Here is an 18,880-nt window from a genome sequence, read left to right as displayed (position 1 = left end):
ACAATCGATGTTCCTATATAAAATTGTAAATAAATTTTGTATAGGAATATCGATTGATTTTTTAAATTTAGTTTCCAAATTTGCATTGCTCATTTTTATCGATTTACCGGTAAAAATATATTTTAGTGCACACTTGATTTTTTAATGCTAAAAATGTTCAAACTATTGCTTCTGTCAAACCATTTTGTTGGCCAATTTTTGATAAAACACGGAGTGTTCCCCTTCTCTAAATACTCGTTAATTTGGCTGCCTTCAGCTATTGCTAGAATAAGAGGGTGGTTTACTACTAGGTGTGTGCTAAGCTAATTGAATTAGTTGGTCAGTGCGGATTGTACCATTGGCAAGCAAGCAGGCAGTGGGTGAAACATTTCGAGAGTCCTTAAAATTCCAGATCTCCTCACCTCGCGTACACCGAGAGAAGTGATTTCATATTCGACGACGGTGCGACCAGTGCCATAGTCCACTCTTCGGGGCGAAATCTGAGAGTGAACCCTAAAAATAGATCCTCCACTTGAAAACTGAAATAAAAGTCTTTAAAAGTGTGGAACCAAGAGCGTCCGATGACCGACTGACGGCGGACAACAAGTGGACAACGACAGTTTCAAGTGAAGCCGCAGTGAAGGTGGCGGGAGTGAGTGAGCTAGAAACGGAATATATATAAAGTTTGTTGTGAAGTGATTTTCATTTTTGCCAAGGGAAGGAGCACCGGCCTCCTCCATAACAATAAGACGAACCATTACAGTATAGGAACAACGGAGTGACATATCAAGCAACTGTTTTCATCGTGTGCCGGAGTAATGATAACACCCCATTAAGCATGAATATTTTAGCCATACGGATGTTTGCCATACAGATGGTTGCCGTAAAAGTTGTAATCTTTTATACCATTCATAAACAGATCTCAACTAAAAATATTTGAAGAGTTGTCAATTGGTGCCTCCAGTATTAGATCGCAACATACGAATTTAAGATGAAAATCTAGCATAAAAATGTTCTTCAACATGCAAAAAATCAATAAGAGCCAGTAATATGATATACCAGTATTTGCAGGGGCCTTTCTTAGCTTAGTGGTAAAGTGGCTTCAAAGCTAAGCTATGTGTTGTCTGGGTATGATTCCCGGTCGGTCCAGAATATTTCTTATTTCGTATGCTCCTAGCGTTACCGTTAGCGTAGTTACGGTATACTTCGTATATTGGATATTTCTTATTTTGTATGCTCCTAGAACACTAAGATTAAACTTTAGGGATTTCCACTGTCTTCCTAAGATTCCTCCAGAGATTTGATTCTAAGAGGTTGATAAAGGAAAAAATCCATTGTTAGTTTTACAGGGAATTTATCAGATTTCCATTCAAAGTTATATGAATGTTTAAGTATACTTAACATTCGTAATATGACACACGTTTCGATAACAATCCTGAGAATATTATCATTATTAGAAGCATAACATACAGCCCCATAATAACATTCAGGTTTGAACAGAACGATGTTCGTTAATATATATTAAGTAAAAAATCAACAATCAATCCATATTCCAGACTATCATCAGAAGAATCCTCAGAGGACTCTCCTCAGAGTCCTGAGAGGACTCTTCTCAAAATTCTGAGAGGACTCTGCTCACTATCCTGAGAGGACTCTCCCCTCATTCCTTGTTGAGTGCTCGCCCGAGTCAGTCGACTATCGCGCAGTGATATTCCGAAACCGAAATTCACCAGTGTTTTTCCCAAGTATATGGGTTTTTTCCTGGCTACGATTGGAAAGCATATTGCCGATAGTGCACCCGCACAAGGAGCAGCTACCATTGGCCGAGCCCAGTTTGGTAGACTGAACATCTTTAACCACATCACCACCAGAATTAATCGGTGGCGATAATACCACAAGAGGCACCATCTAATTCGCATCACGTGGCAGAACAAAGGCGATCGGCGTCATCGTTTCATCGCATCAAAACAAGCTGCAGAAATAGACGATCGCACCACGCCGGTACATCTGTCCTCGCAGCTAGAGCAGCAGAAAGGAGATTGTAGGTATTGTTCCTCTCCAGTTCCATACCATCCGCATTATTTGGTCGCTGTTAATCCCCGTTGTTAGATTGATATTCTCACAGTGGTCTCGAAGTGCTCTTTCGCTCAATTAATTGGCATATTTTTGATATTTTTTCAAGACATTTTGTTGGAGTAATATTCACACACCGTGTGACACAGTGGTCTCGGAGTGTTTTATTGCTCAATTAATTAGTTTTTTTTCCGCGTTATTTTTTTATTTTTTTGTAAATATATATATATATATATATATATATATATATATATATATATATATATATATATATTCCTTTTTTTATTATTACAAAATATTTATTGTGTAAATATTTTTTTCGTTATTTACTTTTTTTTTCTCGTTATTATTTTTTTTTCGTTAATATTTTTTTTCTTGTTAATATTTTTTCATTTGTTTTTTTTTTTCGTTATTTTTTTTTCGTTTTTTTTTTTAACACTGTTAGGAATTTCTCGCCATACTAGTTGTAGTACGTGAGTTGGTTTTTATTTAATTCCTTTGGCAATAGTGTGATTAAATTAAGTAAAGTTAATTCGCTCATTAGCGCTGTGTTGACCCTCCTTTGCGGTAGAGCAAAAATTGCTCCGCAATGGAACCAAATGATACTGGCGGGGGCACGCCGGAATATTTAGTCTCTTCTGACGATGAGTTAGTTTTGGGTCAGATGAATCAAATTCTAAAAACCCAGCATAGTGAGGCTATGGAGACCATCGATGATGATACTCCTTCTCCTCCTTTATCTCCCTCAGCTGTGCCTCCAGTACACTCAGGTACTACATTGTCAGGAGATGTTACGATTAATCCCTCTCTTCATGACTTACCGCATTCGTCTCAAAAGCAAATGGTTACTAATTCTGGTCTGCTCGGCAGTTTAAGCCAATCCCATGCGTTTTCCCCCTCTGGTTCCTCTTCGAACCCGGCGCCCCCCCGCCATAAAGCTTACCCACCCGGATCTAAGGGTCCCTTTCTGGTTTTCTTTCGGCCCAAAGCGAATGGTAAACCATTGAACAAACTTCAAATTGAAAGGGATCTGGCAAAATCGTTTCGAGGTATCCTCGAGATAGATTCACCCAGCCGTGATAAGTTGCGTGTCACAGTCGGTGACCGCGACCAGGCGAATAAAATTGCTGCCTTTGAGCTCTTTTTGATGGAGTACAGAGTCTACATTCCCAGTCGAGAGGTCGAATGTTATGGAGTGGTCACGGAGCATAATTTGACTCGCGCAGACATCATGTCAGGAGCTGGTGGGTTTAAAAATCGTGCCGTTCCGCTAGCCCCTGTTCTTGATGCAAATCAAATGAACAAAGTGTTCCCCGATGGCTCAAAACAGCCGTCAAATTCGTTTCGTGTGACCTTCTCCGGATCAGCCTTACCAAGCGTCCTTGTGATTGGGCGTCTTCGATTACCCGTCCGTCTCTACGTACCGACGGTTATGCACTGTGAAAAGTGCCGGCAGTTGGGCCACACTGCACCTTACTGCAGCAACAAACCACGCTGCGGTAAGTGTGGCGAACAACATGCCGAAGGTTCCTGCAATATGGAGCCAAGATGTACCTCCTGTGGCCAAGCTCCTCACGAGCTCAGTGCATGCCCGAAGTACCTAGAGCGGGAGAAACATACCATAAACTCCCTGAAACAACGGTCTAGGCGATCTTATGCAGATACGCTGAAAAAGATCGCGCCGACTGTTGTTCCATCGGCCCACTCTATAACCAGTAACAATATCTTCGCATCCCTGCCGGATAATGATCAATGCGACGACTCTGAGGATGGGGAAGAGTATACCATAATTGAAACAGGAACGAAAAGGAAGCGTGCGGTTACAAAACGGCACTTGAAGCAACAGGCTTCTCAGAACGTTCCTGTTCAAAACTCTCCTCAAAACCCTTTGGCAAAATCAAGAAATGGCGGAAATACCAAAAAATCCTCACCTCCAGGTTTTAAATTTTCAGCTGGAGAATTTCCGTCACTTCCGGGAACATCTAAAACCCCAGTTGCCCCAGTTTTTCGCCCAGAAACTCAACCAACTCGTCAGCAGGAGCCAAACAGTGCTTCCGGAAAACTGACTCTTTCTGGGATAGTGGATTTCATCTTCGAAATGTTTCAAATTTCACCCGAAACGAGAAACCTAATCAACATGGCACTATCTTTAATGAAACCTTTTCTAAAGCAAATAGCTTCAAAGTGGCCGCTTCTTGACTCGTTCATATCTTTCGATGGCTAACTTATCCAATGAGGTCGGAGATATGATCGAAGTGCTACAGTGGAATTGTAGAAGCCTTATAAAAAATATGGAGGCGTTCAAATTTTTAGTACACAGCACTCGCTGTGACATATTTGCTCTTTGTGAAACATGGCTAACTTCTGATAAAAATATCTCTTTCCACGATTTTAATATTATTCGTCTGGATCGAGGGGATGGATATGGAGGGGTGCTCTTGGGGATTAGCAAGCTTCACTCCTTTTACAGAATCGATTTCCCCTTGATGACAGGCATTGAAGTAGTTGCATGTCATATTACAGTCCGTGGTAAAAGCCTTAGCATAGCCAGTGTATACATACCGCCAAACGCTAGAATCTCTCGCAGAGACTTAGCGGCTATATGCGAAGCTATGCCTGCGCCATGGTTGATCCTAGGTGATTTTAATTCTCACGGTACAGCCTGGGGGTCACCGAGGGACGACAATCGCGCAACCTTAATATATGATCTTTGCGACTACTTCAATCTGACAATCTTGAACACTGGGGAAGCAACACGGATAAAACCTCCAGATCCCCCAAGTATGTTAGACCTCTCAATCTGTTCGAATTCATTATCATTGGATTGCATGTGGAAAGTAATTCAGGATCCCCATGGTAGTGATCACCTGCCTATCAAAATTTCAGTTACCAATAATTCGTGTCGGACACACCAGATCGACGTAGCGTATGACCTCACGAAGCATATCGACTGGGGAAAATACGCTGAAGCGATCTCCGTAGGTGAGCAATCGGTCGATATACTTCCGCCGCTGGAAGAATATCAATTCTTATCCGCGTTGATTATAAACAGTGCTCTTCAAGCTCAGCGTAAACCGGTTCCAGGATCTTCAGTACGACGTCGGCCGCCCACCCCGTGGTGGGATGGCGAATGCACCGGAGTCTATCGCGAAAGATCAGATGCGTTTAAAGAATATCGGAAACGTGGCACGCGCGATAACTACGATCGGTATTGTTCTCTTGACCGCAAGTTCAAGAGCCTCGTGAAAGCGAAGAAACGCGGTTACTGGAGGAATTTCGTTAATGGCTTATCACGGGACACGTCGATGCGAACTCTTCGGACGGTCGGAAGAAGAATGCGCAATGCGGTATCGGTAAATGAGGATCGTGAAAGCTCTTCTCGATGGATATTCGACTTCGCGAAGAAAGTTTGCCCGGATTCTGTCCAAGTGCAAACGATCACACGAGATTATCCAGACGAAAGGAATGAAATGGACTCAACTTTTTCGATGGCAGAATTCTCACTTGCTCTCCTTTCATGTAACAATTCTGCCCCAGGTATGGACAGGATTAAGTTCAACTTGCTCAAAAACCTCCCAGACGTCGCAAAGAGGCGCTTGTTGAACTTGTTCAATGCATTCTTGGAGAGCAACACTGTTCCGGATGATTGGAGACAAGTGAGAGTTATTGCCATCCAAAAACCAGGAAAGCCTGCTTCGGACTACAACTCGTACCGTCCTATTGCGATGTTGTCGTGTCTTCGGAAGTTGTTAGAGAAGATGATTCTCTTTCGGCTGGACAAATGGGTTGAATCGAATGGCCTTCTCTCTGATACTCAATTTGGATTCCGCAGAGGCAAAGGAACGAGCGATTGTCTTGCGTTGCTTTCTACTGAAATTCAACTGGCCTATGCTCAAAAAGAACAAATGGGCTCAGTCTTTTTGGATATTAAGGGGGCTTTTGATGCAGTTTGCGTAGATGTCCTTTCAGACAAACTCCACGAGTGTGGACTTTCCCCGATTTTGAACAACTACTTGTACAATTTGTTGTCTAAGAAGCATATGTTTTTCTCACATGGAATCTCGACAACTTTGCGAATAAGTTACATGGGTCTCCCCCAGGGCTCGTGTTTAAGTCCTCTTCTTTACAATTTTTACGTAAGAGATATTGATGATTGTCTCATGAGAAATTGCTCGTTAAGACAGCTTGCGGATGACGCCGTTGTTTCTGTCACAGGACCAGAGGCGGACGATTTGCAAGGACCGTTGCAAGATACTCTGGATAATTTGTCCGCATGGGCTGTAAAGCTGGGTATCGAATTCTCTCCGGAGAAAACTGAGTTAGTTGTCTTTTCTAGGAAGCGTAATCCTGCGGATTTAGAGCTCCAATTCATGGGTAAGGAACTCTCTCAAGGTTTATCACATATGTATTTAGGGGTCTGGTTTGATTCTAAATGCACCTGGGGAAAACAAATTAGATATCTGTATCAGAAGTGCCAACAACGAATCAACTTCATGCGTACACTCACAGGAACATGGTGGGGAGCCCACCCGGAAGATCTGATAAAGCTATATCGCACCACGATTCTGTCGGTTCTTGAATACGGTAGTTTTTGCTTCCAATCCGCCGCGAAAACACACATTCTGAAGCTCCAGCGTATTCAGTATCGCTGTCTTCGGATTGCTTTAGGCTGTATGAACTCTACTCATACCATGAGCTTAGAAGTATTAGCAGGAATACTGCCTTTATCAGATCGGTTCGTGGAATTGTCGTTAAGGTTCCTCATCCGCTGTGAAGTGTTAAACCCGTTGGTAATTGAAAATTTTGAGAAGCTAATCGAACGAAATCCTCAAACAATATTTATGACATTGTACTACGCGTACATGACTCTGGAGGTTAACCCTTCTTTGAATCTTCCCAATCACGGTTGCTTCCCTGACTTCTCAAGTTCCGCTGTAGTTTTTGATCTGACCATGAAGCAAGATATCCGTGGAATACCAGATCTGCTTCGTTTGGAGCAAATACCAAAAATTTTTGCAAGCAAGTTCGGTCACGTCAGCTGCAATAGAAGGTTTTACACAGACGGGTCAAAAACAAATGATTCCACTGGATTTGGTGTATATAATGAGTTTCATAGCGCCGCATATAAACTTCAGAACCCTTGCTCCGTGTATGTCGCAGAATTAACGGCTATACATTACGCATTAGAGCGAATTGCCTCTCTTCCCTCTGATCAATATTTCATTTTTACGGACAGCCTTAGCTCCATAGAGGCTATTCGTTCAATGAGGCCGGTAAAGCACTCTCCGTATTTCCTCGGTGAAATACGATCTACATTGAGTGCTCTATCGAATGAATCATATACTATCACCTTGGCCTGGGTCCCTTCGCATTGCTCGATTCCGGGAAATGAGAAAGCGGACTCGCTTGCCAAGGTGGGCGCTATGGAAGGCGATATTTATGATCGACAAATTGCCTTCAATGAATTTTTTTCAATGGCTCGTCAACATGCATTGGTCAGCTGGCAACAAAAATGGGATGCCGGAGAATTGGGCAGGTGGTTACATTCCATTCTCCCGCGGGTATCGAAGAAACCGTGGTTCAAGGGGTTGGACTTAAGCCGAGACTTTATTAAGGTAATGTGTCGTCTTATGTCCAATCACTACTCTCTAGGCTCTCACCTCTATCGAATAGGGCTCACAGATAGCAATCACTGCAGCTGTGGTGCAGGTTACCAAGATATCAACCACGTAGTTTGGGAATGCCCCGAATACGGTTTTGCCAGATCTGATTTTTGTGCATCCCTCAGGGCCCAAGGGAAATCAGAAAAGGAAGACATTAGGGATGTGTTGGGTAAACTGGACTTTGTGTACATGAAGCTTATGTACATTTTTTTGAAACAAGCTAACATTCTTGTTTAACTCCCCTTTCTTGTCGGTCCACTTGTCCACCTTGTGTCCTCTCGAAACCCGTCTTTTTGTATCGTTACAGGTTGTCATTGTCCACTCAATGTTCGACCAGCAGCAAAGCAAACACGTCACAACTTAAAGCTGCTGAATGTCAACGGAACGATCCCATTATCCTATCCCTTCCTTGAAATTATTGTTACCCCTAACCTCGACCAAACCGCGAGTTTTTCGGTTCCCCAAAACTAACATAGAAATTAAGAAAACACCATGAATTTGTAAATAAAATCAAAAGAACTCGGCTCCGTAATGCCTAATGGCGCATGAGCCTTATAAATAAATGATTAAGTAAAAAAAAAGGACTCTCCTCAGAATCCCGAGAGAACTCTCCTTAGAATCTTCTTAGGACTCTTCTCAGAATCCTGAGAGGATTCTCCTTAGAATTCTGAGAGGACTTTCCTTAGAAATCTGAGAAGATGCTCATAAGAATAATAAGCCTGAGAAGATTCTTCTTAGATTCCTAGAATGTTCTCCTCAGAATGATGAGCAAATTTTCTCCTTAGGATCCTGAGAAGATTCTCCTCAAAAACCTGAGAAGAATCTCCACAAAATCCTAAGAGGTTTCTCCTCAGAATCCTGAAAGGATTCTTCTCATAATCCTGAGAGTATTCTGGTCGTAATCCTGAGACAATTCTCCTCAGAATCATGAGAAAATGTTCTCCTTAGAGTTCTTAGAAGATTCTTCACAAAATCTTGAGAGGAATCTTCTCATAATCCTGAGAGGATTCCTCTCATAAACCTAAGAGTATTCTGGTCATAATTATCCTCAGAATTCTGAGAGGATTCTCTTCAGAATCTTGGGAGGATTCTCTTCAGAATCCTAAGAGGTTTCTCCTCAGAATCCTGAGAGGGTTCTTCTCATAATCCTGATATAATGGTCGTAATCCTGAGAAGATTCTCCTCAAAATACTGAGAGGATTCTTCTCAGAATTCTGAGAGGATTCTCCTCAGAATCCTGAGAGGATTCTCCTCAGAATCCTGAGAGGATTCTCCTCAGAATCCTGAGAAGATTCTCCTCAGAATCCTGAGAGGATTCTCCTCAGAGTTCTGAGTATAGTGTTCTCAGAATCCTGAGAGAATTCCCCGCAGATTCCTGGAAATATTCTCATCATTCCTTGAGATGATTGTCCTCAAAATAGTGAGAGGATTCTTCTCTGAATCCTTAGATGATTCTCCCGAGAGCATTCCCCACAGATTCCTGGGAGGATACTCATCATTCTCTCAGAGGACTCTTCTCAGATTCCTGAGAGGATTCTCACCAAAATCCTGAGAGGACTGTTATCAGAATCCTGAGAGAACTATTCTCATAATCCTAAGAGAACGCTCTTCCGAATCCTGAGAGGATTCTCCTCAGAATTCTGAGAGGATTCTCATCAGAATACTGAGTAGGTTGTTCTCACTACCATCTCACGTTCTCGGAACCATCCAACAGATTCATCTGAACATGATATCGTTCACAGAATATTTTTGCTTATTCTCGAGTCCGTGACAGCTTACTTACATACTTACATATAAGCTTACTCTGGAAATTTTCAACTTTTTTCCAAGCGCCTCCAGGAATTCCCGTCCGTTTTACAATCCTGAGAATATTATCATTATTAGAAGCATAACATACATCCCCATAATAACATTCAGGTTTGAACAGAAGGATGTTCGTTAATATATATTAAGTAAAAAATCAACAATCAATTCATATTCCGGACTATCATCAGGATAATCCTCAGAGGACTCTCCTCAGAGTCCTGAGAGGACTCTTCTCAAAATTCTGAGAGGACTCTGCTCACTATCCTGAGAGGACTCTCCTCAGAATCCCGAGAGAACTCTCCTTAGAATCTTCTTAGGACTCTTCTCAGAATCCTGAGAGGATTCTCCTTAGAATTCTGAGAGGACTCTCCTTAGAAACCTGAGAAGATGCTCATAAGAATAATAAGCCTGAGAAGATTCCTCTTAGATTCCTAGAATGTTCTCCTCAGAATGATGAGCAAATTTTCTCCTTAGGATCCTGAGAAGATTCTCCTCAAAAACCTGAGAAGAATCTCCACAAAATCCTAAGAGGTTTTTCCTCAGAATCCTGAGAGTATTCTGGTCGTAATCCTGAGAAAACTTTCCTCAGAATCATGAGAAAATGTTCTCCTTAGAGTTCTTAGAAGATTCTTCACAAAATCTTGAGAGGAATCTTCTCATAATCCTGAGAGGATTCCTCTCATAAACCTAAGAGTATTCTGGTCATAATTATCCTCAGAATTCTGAGAGGATTCTCTTCAGAATCTTGGGAGGATTCTCTTCAGAATCCTAAGAGGTTTCTCCTCAGAATCCTGAGAGGGTTCTTCTCATAATCCTGATATAATGGTCGTAATCCTGAGAGGATTCTCCTTAGAATCCTGAGAGGATTCTCCTCAGAATCCAGGGAGGATTCCCTTCAGAATCCAGGAAGGATTCTCCTCAGAATCTTGAAAGGATTCTTCTCAGAATACTGAGATGGTTCTCTTCAAAATCCTGAGAGGATTCTCCTCAGAATCCTGAGAGGATTCTCCTCAGAATCCTGAGAGGATTCTCCTCAGAATCCTGAGAGGATTCTCCTCAGAATCATGAGAAGATTCTCCTCAAAATACTGAGAGGATTCTTCTCAGAATTCTGAGAGGATTCTCCTCAGAATCCTGAGAGGATTCTCCTCAGAATTCTGAGTATAGTGTTCTCAGAATCCTGAGAGGATTCCCCGCAGATTCCTGGAAAGATTCTCATCATTCCTTGAGAGGATTGTCCTCAAAATAGTGTGAGGATTCTTCTCTGAATCCTTAGATGATTCTCCCGAGAGGATTCCCCACAGATTCCTGGGAGGATACTCATCATTCTCTGAGAGGACTCTTCTCAGATTCCTGATAGGATTCTCACTAAAATCCTGAGAGGACTCTTTTCAGAATCCTGAGAGAACTGTTCTCATAATCCTAAGAGAACTCTCTTCCGAATCCTGAGAGGATTCTCCTCAGAATTCTGAGAGGATTCTCATCAGAATACTGAGTAGGTTGTTCTCACTACCATCTCACGTTCTCGGAACCATCCAACAGATTCGTCTAAACATGATATCGTTCACAGAATATTTTTGCTTGTTCTCGAGTCCGTGACAGCTTACTTACATACTTACATATAAGCTTATTCTGGAAATTTTCAACTTTTTTCCAAGCGCCTCCAGCAATTCCCGTTCGTTTTACGTGACACTCACTTTGCTGCTGAAATTTATTGCCTCCCGAAATTCCATAGTTCACTACATCATGAGTTCCAAGGATACTCAGTTTCCCTTGAAAATCCCACTATTTTCTTCGAGATTTCGCTCCTCCGACTAAAATTGGCAATTACCTTCTAAAGCTTCTTGCATCATATGAATTCAGAATGTGTGTAATTGCCTGAAAGCTTTGAGTTTCTTTTTAGTCTTATTCTTCTCTCTGGCATTATGTCCTTACTGAAACAGAGCCCGCAACCCAGGTTAGAACTTCTACCGTCATTATCTGAAGGTTTTCTTTGGCAATTAATCATTTTTTCATTTACAGTTAAACCTCCATGAGTCGATGTTCCATTACTCGATATCGACTCAAGGAACCATATTAAAAATCAAATTTCATGGTTACTATGATGGCCCCCTGAACGGCTTTCCATAGCATTGCTGTTCCATAGCTCGATATTTCCTTGAGTCGATGGTCCCTTCAATATCGACTTATGGAGGGTTGATTGTATATATTGTTTGCAAGCACGGAGATATTTTTTTTCCTGGGTAATCTAGAACGTCCAATTCTAGTCTGAAAACATTTGATTCCCGGAGACTTCCTTCCTAAATTCACGACTTCATGCAAAATTCCACTAGAGATCCAAAGTTTTCAATATTCGAAAATTACAATACTATCTTCGAAATCTTCATCCTTCAGCTAAAACCAGCAGCTGACTTCTGAAGCTTCTTGTATCCTGTAAACTCAAAAGCTGTAGGTTCTCCAGCTTGCTCCTAAAATACCCAGACCCCTTCCGATTTCTCTTTCCCACCTATCCTCCTTTAGCTTTCTTATAAAATTTCCTGCTTCCTTTCAAAATTCTTTTAAAAAAATCTCAACATCTTATTCAACAGTTTTAGTTTTTCTCTCTGATTTCTCCGGTACTGCCAGCTTCTTTCGAAAATTCATTGTTAACAACGTAAATCCCTAACACCCTTCTGAAAATGACTCAATGACCATATTTTACGAAGCTAAATTGTTGTGTACTAGAACCTACCTAATTAGATGAACCATTATCTCCCGGTTTGTGTTCTAGTATAGCAAGGTTTTTAGTGGGCTTCGTGGCTGTGCGGTTAGTGTCGTCAGGCATTTAATCGCATCGTGTCATGGGGTGCGGGTTCGATTCCCGTTTCAGCCATTGAAACTTTTAGTCAGGAATGTTTCACGGTTGTGCCACTGGAGCATGCTTGTCCGTTGTCTAGTGTTAAGTTACAGTCTGTGCAGCTAAATGGCTGAAGACGGTGTCCGTGTCTTTTTTTTTTTAACTTCATCAGAATAGTGTGTGTGGTCTTTTGATTTCGCTACATGTTCATGTGAGACGAGCGACGGAATCATGATCAATCCTGACCGGTTCGCATTGTTTGAGTGCGAAAAGATTCGTGTTCAGCCGAGTATGTATTACCTACTGGTGAGCTCGTTCCATGCTAATGAGAACACTTTTTTTATCGTTGCAAAGCTACGTTCATTTTCAAACAAATTTTGAATGGTTTGTCACCAACCAAAGGCGACTCCCAGTTTATTTTTTCTCCCTCACTAACCAACACTCTTCCCGTGTTGATTGTGGATATGCAGAGGTATGCTCGGTCTCTAGAAACAAACTCATTACATAATAACATTCCTTCCCCATCCCAAGTGACTGTAAGGATTTGGTCGACGATGTTATTGATCAATAATATGAGATTTGCTGAAATTTGCAGTTCGAGAATGAGCGTAAGGACCCATCTCTTATTCATTTAGATCGAAACGCAATTCTTTACAATTGTAATCAATCACGGAGTACCAACTGTTAACACGTACTGTCAGTCTATGCTATGCTATGCTATGCTAGTATAGCAAAGTTTAACTTCATCCATTTAAAAAATATTGATAGTATTAGGTCGAATCTAGTATACGGCACTGAAGGCTACCTTAGAGTTGAGATCGAAATACGCGTGTCTGTCAAAAGATTAATAGATAACATAGCGTAAAATAAAAATTGCGTGTCTAAAGGATGAAATTATGTGTGTCCACACAGTTAAAAATAATAAAGATTACACGTCATGTACACTTCATTTATGCGATGTAAACATGACGTCATGTAAATTTCAGTTTGAAATCATGTAAAAATGTGTTATGTGTCATGTAGTCACTCAGGATACTGCTAGATTACATGACATATAATTGATGTTTACATGACATATCGCTCCAATTATGTGCATTATATGTCTCAGAAATTTACACGTTTCGTTCGAACTGTGCAGTGAATGTGGGATTGCTGAATCTAATGCCGTTCTCAGAAATGTTCCAGCACGTTACAATTTTCAGCTACGTATAATCAAATTTGTATAAACCACTGGTTTCATTGTTGTTTAAATTAAATTTAAACTATGATTTATCAAACTTTTTAGTAATTTAATCCACTAAGCATGCAAAATAGGACTTTAACCATCATTGCACATATAATTTGGCTTAAATTGCACCAATAAATTTTGATTGAATCGAATTTTCTCATGCTTGCAGTCTTCATACAAAATTCTACCGTTTTCTAATATGGCAACATGCAATACTCTGCTAAACCATCAAAAAATAAGTTCTGAGCATTAAAAGTATAACGAATTTTATTGATAAGTATTGTTCAACATATGAAGTTCGAATTATGTGGTTAATTAGGCAAATACATCGCCATACAAGCTGGTAAACTTGCATGTAAGTTGCCTGAAATTGCCAAATACTGCATTTTTAAAAGCCAATTTATCAAAAACTAGACGTGCTATGATATTTTTGAAAACGACAATTGATTCAGCAATCCTAAATTAAGTAAATAGCGGTATTCTGGTGCTTGAAATAAAAAAGTGATTCATGACTTTGAATTCCTCAAACAGTTTAACAACCATTCGTATAACTAAGATATTTATGCTCAATGTCCAGTCCCCAGCGGCAACAGAAGTGTAAAACTTTCGAGCCAGCAGTAAAAGCAAAATCAGAAACAGGGGCATCTGCTGATTTCGTGTCAAGTAAAAAGTAGTGCGAGGGACGCGTGAAGCGAGAGAAAAGTTCACTTGACAAGCCGAGTAACAGCGCAGCTGTTTCGCTGTTTCAAAGGGTTTCCAACGCCAACGGGAAAAGCGACAACCGAAAAATGAGCCAGGTTAGTAATGTCTAGCGCTGTGCTTGTCACATCATAACTACCCGAGCAGAAGGAAATGTCTGCCGGATACCAGATAATTTCTTATAATACCACCTGAACAAAGTATTAATAAGCAAAAGACGTAAAACACTTAAAATTGGATACCTTAAGCAGTGCTCAATAGCTCTCGAATAGCTAAATAAGGTATTCCTAATTGTTTTAAACAATATTCGCAATGCCATAATAATAACAAATTGAAGTGTGGACAATCCCTGGACTACTGAACAACACCTAATTATGGTACCAACATATGGTATGCGTAGATATTACGTTCCTGCTCGGGATGTCACATCATAACTACTAATGCGTACCTTTGGTTGGATCCACATTTCGATGATGGAGATGATGATAATGGTGACACGGCGACCGGTCGCGCCGGTGATCTATTTGTTTGTGAATGAGAGTAAATTACTGTGTCTGATTGAGAGAGTGATGGCACTTGATGGCACTGAATGGACGGACGCCGGCAAACGTTGATTGATTATGATTGAAGAAGGTACCTAGTAGTTTTCACCGTCGAGATTTGATTGTAATGTGAAGTGAATAATAGGCAGTTTGCGAGTGGACATGGATGGCGGTGATCACGCAACCCCTCATAGAGTGGAATGTGTCACAAACATAGTTGCATTTCGTTCAGACTTTAAGTGGAATCATATGGATGCTTAAAGGTTTGTTTACAATCAGGAGAAATTGAACTTATCTCTGGCCATTGGGAAACGTGATTGGAAAAAATTTTAATCGTCATAGTTCTTAATTGTTGATAAATTTCGATAGTTCGTTGATGTTTTTTATCATTAGTAAGATGTTCAATGTCAAATGTTTGAACATTTTAAATTAGAATGCTCCTTCTGTGAAAAGTTTATAACATACATATTGTAACCACTACCGAAAAGCTAAACATTACATATAATTTGCAATTGGATTAGATGGACAAATTGATGTGAAGATTTGCGAAAAAGTTACACGTCTTCTCAGTGAGAATCGAACTCACGACTCCCCGATCTCTAGTTGGGGCGCGTTAACCACTACGCCATGAGAGGACTCATGAACGCAGAAGTTAACCTGAATTCGATTTCAGCTCAATAATCACGTGGTCCTCTTTCGCAAAGTGCACCTCTTTCGGAAGAATTAGATGCCCATCCAAACACAACGCTTTCTATATATATCCAATGCCTAGCCCGAGAGCGCATTGTTTTTTAGATATAGGAATAGCACACTACACTAGCCAGCAACTGCGCTGGCTGAGGTTTCTATTGTGTGGGCTTCCAATGGGTCGCGACGTTCTCAAACGACCGGTTACGGAACATGAGTCATGTGTGTAGTGTGCTATTCCTATATCTAAAAAACAATGCGCTCTCGGGCTAGGCATTGGATATATATAGAAAGCGTTGTGTTTGGATGGGCATCTAATTCTTCCGAAAGAGGTGCACTTTGCGAAAGAGGACCACGTGATTATTGAGCTGAAATCGAATTCAGGTTAACTTCTGCGTTCATGAGTCCTCTCATGGCGTAGTGGTTAACGCGCCCCAACTAGAGATCGGGGAGTCGTGAGTTCGATTCTCACTGAGAAGACGTGTAACTTTTTCGCAAATCTTCACATCAATTTGTCCATCTAATCCAATTGCAAATTATATGTAATGTTTAGCTTTTCGGTAGTGGTTAAACTTCCACTCGGCTGGTTGGCCGTAAACCACGGTTCATAATTAAAACAAGTATACATATTGTAGTTATTATTAAAACCTGCTTTACATCTGGATCCAAACTCAAAAGCTGCTCAAACTCGTTTGTATAGCGTAATGATCGTCCGGATGGAGCATGTAATGGAGTTGCTATCATCTTTCATAAGCGTATAAAATATGAGTTTTTTCGCCATTTGAACTCAAAGTTTCTGAAACTTGAGTTTTTTGTTGAAACACAACTTGGTATATATACTTTTATAGCAGTAAATTAATCTGCTTCAACCTGACTTGTGGAAATTAACTTGAAAAAAGTCTATTTTTTGTCATTAGAGACTACCATGCCGAATATCACTTGTGGAACAATTCTCATAGCGATTCCAACGGTAGGATTTTATTTGGATCACATTCGTATTGGTTTTGTGATCTCTAACTCGTTAACTCCCTAACTCGATGATCCCTACAATATCAAGTTATGGAAAGTTGACTATATTCCATTTAGAACCTATTGACCGAAATCCCATATGCTCCATCTATGCTGTTCGTCTTAAATGGAAACCCCGACGAGTAGGTGCGTCCTACATAGGAATATAACTGTATGCTTTGAAGAAGACTTTCTTTTGAACTTATGATAGACTTTTTCCCGATTCAACAAAATTCCTTCTTAAAGTTTTTGCAGTTACTTCCCGCCAAAAATTCTGTAAGGTAATCCTCCAAATATTTCACTGTTGTTAAGATGTTAACATCATTCCCCTTTTACTTCATGCCAACAAACTCAACAATCGAACAAGCTCTCGAAAGCGTAAATGTAGACACCTGATCGATCCATCATTTGGCATTGAGTGAAACACGATACACGAGATTACGTATTGGATCGTGGATTCGCGTCAATGTTACCGCATTCTTTCATCCACACACAGTGTATATGCCACACTTCCTAGCAACTTATGTAGAATTGTTTGAGCTACAAAAACCAGTTCAGAATTGTTCAGAATTTAGGTTTAGACAAACGAGTGATGTTCTTCCAGACACTGCATGGAAAGTTCAGTGATTAGCTAAGAAACAGGCCTCAACATTTGCCGAATTATGCACATTTGTATTGCGATAACGTCTACCTATCTCTCTTGTCGCATTTGCTGCTGTTTGGCAAACCCTGCGTCGATGGAGGTAAAATTTCAGCTAGAAACCAATGTAAGAAAGCTACCGAATTGTGTCGTGTTCGAATGTCACACTGGTCGAATGGTCGAGTGCCTTCGAGCGATAAGATGTGGAAAATATCTATTTCCGATAAGAGCGCATATATCACCACTTTCTGACGTACATTGCAGTAATACTGAAACGCCTATGATGATGGGAGTGGATTGCCTCGCGACTCATCGTCTGCCGCAGTGGATAATCGATTTATTATAATCCAATTAACAAATTGACCCGTGTTGGCGCCTCGTTCCGGTAACGAGCTACTCCCACTGATCTGAATGTTTATCGGCACTCTTTTTGTAAGGTGGATGTTAAATTGATAGGGAAACCAGTTACAATTTATGGTGCATGATTCCTGTCTGCGTTGCTACATGGGTGGTCGATGACAACTTATTATTTATGTAGTAGATGACAAGTAGCGTCATCTGGAACAGTGTTCCGGTATTATAGCGTTCATAAAATTATATGAGGCACATATATTGCACTTCCAGCTCAAAACGCAAATAAAAACGGCATTTAAGACCCCACCGAGTCCCGTGTGCTCAATGTAAACTAACCTGAAATATCACAACAAATTACGATATAATAATTAGACGCATAATATTAGATAATATTAGACGCATTTCGCGCCAACTTGAACAGATTTCAATGAAACTTTCTACAAATCCAGAAACTTTGACTAACTAAGCCACTTTACATACTTAGTTCTTCCAAAATTTATCTGAACTATCTTTTGAAAAGGGCTAAACTTTTTAACCTATTTTTTAAATAATGTAATCGAAAAATGGCAACTCATAAAAAAAAGTGTTGTATGCATGATTTATATATATTTGTAGATTTGAAGCCTACACTGAAAAACTAAAATTTTCAAAATTTAAAATCGATTCAAAATAAATGGGCATTTTTTATTTTGATGTAATTTTGGAATTTACAAATTTACATAGAAGAATCAGTGACGAGATGAAGAGATGATCGAAGAAAACCTTTTTGTAGTGTGTTTTTGCTACTCCGATGGAAATGTTCGTTGTTTTTCCTAGTATGCTTTTGGGAAGTGGCATTTTCTTTCGGTTGGCCGACCATTTTGCACGAAAATATCAACAAACGACAAGGTTCACATTATCCAGTTTCAGCACATAGATTGATGAGTTCGTTCCATATTATTTTTATAAAAATTGTGACATTTTTATATTGAGTTTGTTTTAAATTATATTTAATACATATTGTTTATCATTCAATTTATTAGAAACACTTTGAATGGTTCATCGCTACATGTGTCGGCGTTAACATTAACTCATCATTTTTATAATAAATATAACATTCACATTTCTTTTGCTTTTTCTGTAAGTGTAAAAATCTTTGAAAGGTTTGTCATCAGAGTTGTCAACATACTTGTGGTTTACATTAGAACCAGAAATTTGATGTATTTGAATTGAGGTTGCATGAGTTGCATCACTTACCAAGGTGAATCCTGAACATGTGGCTTTGCAGAGGTGATCTCGGCCTCTCGTAACAAAGGACGTCACACTAACATTCCTTCCTTTCCCCGATGATCGTAAGGATGTGGGCGGCGTCATTATTGACTTCACA

At 40.3% G+C, this 18,880-nt stretch overlaps 1 protein-coding gene across 9 annotated transcripts in view; it reads left to right on the top strand.

Moving 5' to 3' along the window:
- Positions 1-18,880, top strand: part of LOC5574099 (cAMP-dependent protein kinase type I regulatory subunit) — a 191,073-nt gene that overhangs the window by 112,785 nt on the left and 59,408 nt on the right. For 2 of the 9 annotated variants that reach the window (XM_021840415.1, XM_021840411.1), the window contains exon 2: positions 14,162-14,381. The exons of 4 other annotated variants lie outside the window; for them this stretch is intronic. In XM_021840415.1, coding sequence (XP_021696107.1) covers positions 14,373-14,381 — 9 coding nt within the window. In that variant the 5' untranslated portion in view covers positions 14,162-14,372. Of the gene's footprint in view, positions 1-391; positions 795-14,146; positions 14,382-18,880 lie in introns of those variants that run through there. 3 more of the 9 variants (XM_021840413.1, XM_021840412.1, XM_021840414.1) reach the window with 3 other exon arrangements.

The sequence above is a fragment of the Aedes aegypti genome, chromosome 2 (genome assembly GCF_002204515.2).
Source record: "Aedes aegypti strain LVP_AGWG chromosome 2, AaegL5.0 Primary Assembly, whole genome shotgun sequence".
Lineage (NCBI taxonomy): Eukaryota > Metazoa > Arthropoda > Insecta > Diptera > Culicidae > Aedes > Aedes aegypti.
Note: the sequence above shows the minus strand (reverse complement) of the source record. Positions and strands in the feature narration are given on the sequence as shown.